This window comes from Silene latifolia, chromosome X (genome assembly GCF_048544455.1).
Source record: "Silene latifolia isolate original U9 population chromosome X, ASM4854445v1, whole genome shotgun sequence".
In the NCBI taxonomy this organism is placed as follows: Eukaryota; Viridiplantae; Streptophyta; class Magnoliopsida; order Caryophyllales; family Caryophyllaceae; genus Silene; species Silene latifolia.
Genome location: NC_133537.1, coordinates 192,369,633 through 192,378,556, shown reverse-complemented (window position 1 = coordinate 192,378,556; position 8,924 = coordinate 192,369,633). Strand labels below are relative to the sequence as shown.

At 40.3% G+C, this 8,924-nt stretch overlaps 1 protein-coding gene across 1 annotated transcript; it reads right to left on the bottom strand.

Moving 5' to 3' along the window:
- Window positions 1–842: 842 nt before the first annotated feature.
- On the bottom strand, window positions 843–2,077 carry LOC141619004 (uncharacterized). Its single transcript, XM_074436047.1, has 3 exons — window positions 1,924–2,077; window positions 1,159–1,821; window positions 843–1,054 (listed from the first exon to the last, which is right to left on the bottom strand). The coding sequence occupies exons 1-3, from the start codon at window positions 2,075–2,077 to the stop codon at window positions 843–845; spliced, it is 1,029 nt and encodes a 342-aa protein (XP_074292148.1).
- Window positions 2,078–8,924: the final 6,847 nt, after the last annotated feature.

Sequence of the window (8,924 nt, the reverse complement as noted above, 5' to 3'; positions counted from 1 at the left end):
CCGCTCATCAAGCATAACTAGTGAATCATACCTTTCTTGAACCCAATCTGCTTCAGGAACCTAGCGTTAAAGTAGGATCTTTAGGGATGGTATTTCTAGCTCAACAGGTTGAACCGCTTCCCTTCCATAAACTAAATAGTATGGGGTTTCTCCCATGGTTGTTTTTATTGAAGTTCTACACCCCCATAATGCGAAGGGTATATTCTTTGGCCACTCCATATAGTTGTCAGACATCTTCCCCAGAATGACTATAACTGTTTTATTAGCAGCCTGTAATGAACCATTCGTTTGTGGTCGTTATGGTGATGACTTGTGATGCTTGATTTTATACTTTTCAAGTATAACCGTGGTCTCAGCTTGAAAATGGGTTCCATGATCGCTGATGAACTCATGTGGTACTTTGTACCGGCAATGATGTCATTTTGAATGAACTGTGCTACTTGCTTCGCTTTTAGCACTTTGTAAGACTTAGCCTCTACCCACTTCTTGAAGTAGTCAATTGCAACAAGGATAAAACAAGGTCCTCCAATTCCTGATGGGTTTACTTTTCCAATGATGTCGATTCCCCAGGATGAAAATGGTCATGGTGACATCATGGTGTATAACATAGAAGGTGCCACACGCTGTACATTTGCGAATATCTGACAATTGCGACAATGCCTCACATACTTGCAATAATCTGTTTCTATCGTTGTCCAATAATAACCAAGCCTTATGATCTTACGGACTAACATATGGGCCTTCATGTGTGGCCCACATTCACCATCATAGACTTCCTTCAAAACCTTTTCAGTTGTCGGTTTATAGATGCATCGCAATAAAACACCTTGAGGCGTCTTCTTTTACAATTGTCTATCACCGGTCCTGATGAATTGGGTGGATAATATTCGCAGAGCGCGCTTCCCACCCATGTCAAGGTCGGGAGGATACTCTCCTGTTTCCTTGAATTTCAAAATGGCTTTATACAAGGGTTCGATTTCACCTTCCTCGGCATCATCGATTGCATTCACATAGGCAGGTGACAATCTTCGTTTGACACATATTGGCATACAGTCTATGTGGTAGGGAATATCAATCAGGACGGCTAGCTTGGACAACGCATCTGCAAACTGATTTTGCTCTCTCGGGAGGTGAACATATCGAATATCTTCGAATTACTTTTCCAATTCTTCGATGATCCGCGCACTTGATTGGTCACAAGGGATGAGTCTCCATGTACGAAAAATTTCTTCACACCCAAGTCAAGAGCACTGGGTAAACCAAGCCAACATGCTTCATATTCAGCGGCGTTCGTGACATTGAAATCCAGTTGGATGGATACGGGCACGTGTTCACCTGTTGGTGAGATAAGGAGAATGCCCACTCCATATCCCATATAGTTTGATGCTCCATTAAAATATAAATCCCATACGTCATTCTCGACGTGAACCACGTCTTCGTCGGGAAATGACCAAGTGTCAACAACTTCTGTTTCTTCGATTGCATTGTCGGCGAGGAAATCGGCAACCGCCCTTCCCTTGATCACCTTCAAAGGTAAATACTTGAGATCGAACTCTGATAACATGAGGGTGCATCTCGACATTCTTCCATTTAGCACTGGTTTTTCAAACAAGTACTTGATCGGATCCATTTTGGAGTAGACACTCACACTGTAGCTAAGCATGTAATGTCTTAATTTCTTCGTCGCCCAGACTACGGCCAAACACGTCTTTTCAAGAGGTGTATACTTTACTTCATTGTCTAAGAACTTTTTACTGATGCAGTAAATAACTCTTTCTTCTTTGTCAACTGTTTCGGCTAACATAGCCCCCATTGCTGTATCTGTAACAGTTACATACAGTGATAACGACAGCCCAGCTATTGGTGGGTTTAAAACTGGTGGAGAAGATAATAGTTCTTTTATTTTATCGAACGTGGCCTAACACCGGTCATCCCACATAATGTGTTCTCTGACCTTCAGTTTCTTAAAGATCGGCTCACAAATAATCGTTAATTTCGCGACGAAACGGCTTATGTATTGAACTCTTCCCAGAAAACCTCGAATTTCTTTCTCGGTCTCGGGATGGGGAATTTCCATAATGGCTTTTATCTTTGATGGGTCTACTTCGATGCCACGGTGGCTAACGATATGACCCAACAGTTTGCCAGAGGTGACCCCGAAAGCGCACTTCTACGATTTCAGTCTCATGTTGTACTTTCGCAATCTTCCAAAGAATTTCCGTAGTGCCCCAAGATGGCCACCAAGTTCCTTTGACTTGACTATCATGTCATCGACATAAACTTCAACTTCTTTACGCATCATATCATGTAGCAACGTCGTTGCCGTTCTCTGGTACGTCGCCGCGGCATTTATCAAACCGAAAGGCATTACTGTGTAACTATAGGTTCCCCATTGTGACGTAAATGTTGTCTTATTCATGTCTTCCTCGGCCATCATAATCCGATTGTAACCGGCATATCCATTCATGAAAGAAAGTAATGCATGATTTGCGGTATTGTCAACCAAGATATTGATGTGAGGTAACGGAAAGTCGTCCTTTGGACTAGTTTTGTTTAGATCCCGAAAGTCCACGCACACGCGAACCTTACCATCTTTTAGTACTGGCACTACATTGGCGACCCAATCCGAATACTCTGAAACCTTAATGAACCCGGCTCTGAGCTGTTTATCAATTTCTTCCTTAACCTTTAAAGACCACTCTGAACGCATTCTACGTAACTTCTGCTTTACTGGTTTGAACCCTGGTTTGATCGGGATCCTGTGCTCTGCAATTTCCCTATCAATTCCCAGCATATCTTTGTAAGACCATGCGAACACATCTTTGAACTCAATCAGAAGGTCAATGAATCCTTGTCTCTCTAAGGGATCTAAGGTAGTTCCTATCTTAAGCTCATGTGGTTCTAGGGTGGTTCCCACATTGATAGTTTCGTATCTTCGATCACCGAGTTTCTTTGGTCATATTCTTCTAACCCTTTAACCAATTGTGGAGGTGGTTATACTTCCTCTTCTTATTCTTCAACCTACTCGCCTTCGGCCCTATTCTCAATGTCACTACTTAAAAAATTATTTTCAAAATTTGAATTGAAATATAAATAAAACAAATCATAAGCAAACTGGTTCATCTTATTATTATTAATTTGAAACTGCGTGAAATGCGCTAACATTTGAGCCAACTGATCAGAGGTCAGTGGTGAGACAACAGAGGTACTCGGGATAGGTCCCGAGATACAAAAATTAGAAAGGGGTGCATTCAAAGGAAAGACTTGGGAAGGGGTGGCTTAGACACCTGACTCCTTAGACTCAAACATAGGACTCTTATCAGACTCGGACTCGGACTCAGACTCAGAACCGTCGTCCAAATTGAACATTTCTCCTTCTAAGGGCAGTAGAACCTCTGGTCTTTGATGCAATAGTAATCTATATCCACCCTCGTTTTCTACTCTAGGTATGTCATCCTTCTCGCTATTCTAAACCACCATTGATGCCAAGCTTTGGTTACCTTGCTTACCTCTGTGGCGTCCCAACCGCAACGTGGCAATATGTATCCTACCATTTGGTCTTCTGAGGACCCAACCTTATATGCGGGTGAGTTCTCGTCCGTGCCATTGAGGATTATGTATTTGGAGGGATACTTGATGAATTCTAGGTAGTTCGAAGCTAACTTCTTTCTGTTTTCTTCCCTCTCTTGCTGTAGTTTCAGAAACTAGGGTTGGGAGTATATTCCCTTCATTACTCTATTCATATCTCCATCAATTCTTATTGCCGAATTTCGGATTCCTAGGATGTTCACGGAAGTTGTGAGCTTGCTATTGGCATCTTTAATTGTGTGGCACTTAAGATAACTCGAGATCAGTTTCCCGGTAGTGACATCTGTCTTAGTCTTTTAAAACTACTTAATGAGGGAAGCCTCTGAGGTCGACCCTTCACTAAGTGCCTCGACTAAAGTAGGTTCTTTTGAGGGTCCCTTATCTGGAACATCCTTGACAATAGAATTGTGGCACGCCTTCTGAACTCTATAGGGGCGTCCAAATCTAGCCAAATGATTGGACTCAAGGACATCCTTTCTTAGTTTGAAGATTTCATCTTGGGTTCGTGGTACAATCGCACCTTTGGTAAGGTAGATATCATCTTCATTATCGTCCCAAATTCCATGGATTTCACTCCCACCCCGGAGAATGTATGGTGTGCAATCGATACCGAAATCCCCAAATCGAACTTCATTCTTCGGGCTTGGAAGGTACTTTGAACAATCAACGAACTCCTTCCCTACAAAGAAACCCTTTAGGCGACAAACAACCCGGATCAAATGGGTCATATCAATATTGTCTTTGACAAATACGGCATTCGTGTGATCACCAAAAGGGTTGGTCACGTTGTTGGGTTTGACCATCGGGATTGGGAGTGTTCCACTCTCGATCTTGTATTTCATGTTTGAGACGAAAAAAAATTTCCGTGTCATGCCCCTTGTCTTGATGGTATGCACAATATGCGTCAGGCTTGTACCATTTATTTCGTTGTTCCAATGGTGGTTCAAGAGTTGGACCGATGGGATTCAATTTCCCCTGGGTCATGAGTCTTTCTAAAGTGTTTGTGTAGGTACACCCTATGTCAGTAAATGCTCTTGGACTAGAGCATTGAGGTCTTTTGGAAGTTCCTTCTGTAAGGCTAATAGCTTGAATCTAGTTGGCACTAGCATGTGCCTTTGACTTAGAGGAAGAGGCCCCAGTATACCCCTTCGGTTTCTCCATTCCAGCAGCTCGGAGGTCATCTTCGATTTTCCTCCCACACCTTGTCAATTCTTTGAAAGTGCTAAAGTTTTGATACTTCAATACATCACGGTAGATGGGTCGGAGATTCTTTACAAGCTTATCTACCATTTCTATTTCTTCGGGTTTCTTGGCTACCTTCACGCACTTTACGCGCCATCGGGCTAGGAAATCAGTGAACCCTTCCTTTTCATTTTGAGTCATAACTTCCAGAGTCCTCATAGTGGTTTGGATCTCTCCGTTATTGATGTGACTCCTATTTACGCACATTTAGTCCCCTAACTAGCCTAGTTCATATGCTTTTTAGTATGTATTAGGGTCGTTTCTTGTCTTTAGCCTCCTTCTATGCATATTCTATGAGGTTTGGTGTCCTTTGTAGGAGAAGAGCACTAACTTGACTAGATGGAGTGAAGCGGAGCTAAATTGATAACATATAATGACCAAACACCAAATACAAGACCAATACTAAAGGCTTAAATTAATAAAACAAGTAATTGGGCAATGACTAAGGATCCCCACAACCTATGAAGGATCCCAACGGATTAGAAGAGAGCCATTATAAGAGAAATTGTTTGGAACCAAACCAAAACTTACTTTTTTGGCTTTGAAAATATGCTAGATGAAACCGCGTCGAAAAATCAAGTGGTCTAGGCTTTTGAATCACTCCAATAGGAATCCGGATGAGGAAATAACGCCCGTTTTACAATCCGAGCTCAAATACACAAGCTGAGCGTCGGGACGCCTGACCTGAGCATGAGGTCGCCCGACCTAAGACCCAGGATGCCCGACCCCACTCCAGGTCGCCCAGATTCTCATGCAGGGAAATTTTCTCAATCATGGAGTCGTGGGGTTCCTCCTAGGACTTGCAAGGCACTAATCCTCTTTCAAGGGGTTTAATCGTCATTTAAGCCCTTAATTAACCTAATCCTTGTACTACTATATATACCCCTCTTGTATTTAGAGGAGATTAAGCTTCCTTAGTTTAGATTAAGCTCTCATTAGGAGTAGATTAGAATAGATTAGCACTTAATCTTTCCACAATTACACATTAATCTTTCCTTAATTATTGTTCAAGACTTATTATTGGGTAATTGAAGATTATTTGGTTATTATTGGAGAATTGACAACTCTTCATCAATCAATCAAGTTCCCTTCTATTATTCTTTGTTTTCCATTTTTTCATCTTAATATTGGTACAATTCCTTTACTCTTTACTTGTTTATTGTTTATTGTTTCACTCTTTCATCATGTTTATACTTGTTAAGATGATTGACATCATTGTTAACATGTTTTCCATGATATTGAGTGAGTAGTTTCCTAACTAGGGATAAGTGGGGGATTAGGGGAGTTAATCTTGGGAAAGATTTATGCTTAAAGAGATCATATGAATGCTTACTTATTGTTTTCCAACTTATGCACATATCAAGTTTGATGAAATGCTTGATTGACAACCTAGCATGTTTCTCTTAACCTTTCAACAAGACTTGTAAGACATAAAGAAACTCAAGGCTTGTTAGACCATGCATATAGTTGATTAGGAAGAATTAAGTCGACTTGTAGGTGTTGTACAGTCTTGACCGACTCCGCTCCGGGACCCAAATCTTCCTAGGACTCATTTATGTTATATCACATTAATAGGGAAAACCAAGTCAACTTGTAGGTGTTGTACAGTCTTAACCGACTCGGCTCCGGGACCTAAGTTTCCCCTAGAAATCATAAGATATACCTTAAATCGATTCCAACAATAATAATTGCTTGCATCTATGAATTTTGTTTGTTTAATCTCACCTGCATGATTCCCCTATGATCCCATGATTCCCTAGTATTGTTTATCATTTGATCACACCCTTGTTTTTATTGCTTTCATTAGTTCTGAATCATCAACTCAAACCAATTGTGACAAACCTAGTGCAACTACAATTAGATTAGAAATTTGAGTACCCCCGTCCTTTGGGTTCGACCCCAACTTGCTTGCTATGCTAGTAGTTGGGTATAAATGTGTTTGAGAGCGTACAACGACACGCTCATCAAAATGTCACCGTTTTCGGGGACGGCGTTGTGTATTTGAATCGTTCTTTTGTCTAGTTTTAGTTGTGGTTCTTCTTGAGGAATCTTGGTTCCTTGAGAATTTTATTTTTTGTACTTGCTTTATTTCATTTGTTCAACGTGTCTACTTTAACCTTTGGGCAATTTGAAAATGAGTCATTTGATAAATATATTGCAATATTTGAAGGTTATATGACTCGTGCTTGGCATCATGGTTTTACTCTCTCAAATTATAAAGCATGTTGTGTTGTTTATAATGGCATGAACCTTGAAACCCGCAACTTAGCATTTCACTTGCGTGGTGGTAGGATATGCGAGATGAGTTGTGAGGAATTTTGTGAATTTGTTGAGTTCATGACCACCCAATGTCTTAAGCAAATTGTGCATGACATATTTGAGAGTGCCAAAGAAGGTATGGAAGGGATAAAAACCACATTTCAAAAATTCATTGAGGAAAACTATGATGAAAATGAGATTTGTGAGAACGAGACACCTTCCTATAACCTTGAGCCTACCCACTATGTTCACAAATTTTTCCCTCCTTGGGAAGATGGAGTGCTAGATGATGAGAGTGATGATGATGAGTACATTCTTGATTGTGAAACCCCAATGCTTGAATACCGTCATCCTACTCTTCTTGTGTACCAATGAACCCAACTTCCATGGAATTGGATGCTAATGGACAAAGTGAGAGTGAGATGGATGTGAGCTTGAGTGAAAACTCACTCTTTGAGGATAACATGTTAGAGAGAGACAACTGTGTTGAACTTGGTGAGCCTTGTTACGACAACCCCTTTGATAATGGACCTTGTTGGGATGAGGAATATGAAGAAATTTGGGAACCCCAAACAGACACTATTGAAGCCACCTTAGATGATAATGAGAGTACTTGACTTGAGTGTGGTGACTTTGACTATTTGGAAGACGAGTTGAGTGAAATGTTAAATTACTCGTTTCATGCTCCTTCCATCCATCACATCTCTTATGATTTTTGTCATAGTGTTCTTAACATGATTGTTCGGTCTATTACTTGGGCATTTTTCAATTGCATAATCTTGTGTTGTTATCCATGCCTATTTATATCTCACTCCCAAGAATTTGACTGACATCTACGTGCTCTGAGTGCTAGTGACAATTTTCTATGAAATTGTTTATTGACAATCTTTGGTTTGATGGAGTTCCTCAAAAGCCATTAACTTGTATATATGCATTTAGTGTAGATTTGCATTCATTTAATAAAATGGGAAGAGAGGGATCTCATAATTTAATTGAGCTTTTTGAAGGAAATTGATGAAAATGAGAATATGGGAAATGTAAAGAAATGAAGAAAATGGAGATTTTGGGCTTGTGCACATCTTTCTTATCAATAAAAAGGTGTTGGGTCAAAATTTCCTTGAAATCCGTGGAGCACGACCTCAACCCATGCGTATTGAAGACCAAGAAAAGAAAAAAAAATTCACTGCCTAAGAATCTGGGCGAGCTCCTGAGAAATGGGGCATCCCAATCTTCAACCCGCAAGGATAAAAAATGACTCGAGCGAGTCAAGCCCCAATTCGAGCGAGTTGAAAACAACTCGAGCGGGTTGGCCCCCAAAATCACTTTTTTTCTCATTTGGCTCGTGACATTGCTATGTATGCATCCTATCTACCATCTTCATCTCCTACAATGATTGCAAGAACCCTTTCTTTCCCTATCTCTCATGTATGGTTGCATTTGTGTAGTTACCTCATGGTTAAACCCCCTTTTTCTTACATTTGCAATGGTGTTTAAAATTGGTTTGGGGAGGTTAAAACATGAAGTAACATACATTATAGTTAATCATATAGAATGGACTTGCATTTGTGAAATATTTCATATTGCATTTACATTAGTTAGTTCATATAGTATAGCTTGCATTGTAATATATCTCACATGTCTCATATAGTTGATTGCATATAGTTAAATTTGCATTCACGCATAGTCACTAATGACCCAACCTCATTTCTCCTACACTAGAAATAGTGCTTAAATCGGTTTGAGGAGGTTTGATCATAGGTGACCTAAGCATTAACATAGAGCATGCATCATCTAGAGTAGTTTAGATTGCATTCATTTATTATATATGCCATATA

What these genes read in the sequence shown, in the direction of transcription:
- LOC141619004 (XM_074436047.1), bottom strand. Translation starts at nt 2,077, where the DNA reads ATGGAAATTCCCCATCCCGAGACCGAGAAAGAAATTCGAGGTTTTCTG. An exon ending in CATTATGTGGGATGACCGGT is followed by an intron (nt 1,822 to 1,923) that starts GTTAGGCCACGT and finishes TAACTGTTACAG; the next exon opens with ATACAGCAATGGGGGCTATG. An exon ending in ATCATCGAAGAATTGGAAAA is followed by an intron (nt 1,055 to 1,158) that starts GTAATTCGAAGA and finishes CCTACCACATAG; the next exon opens with ACTGTATGCCAATATGTGTC.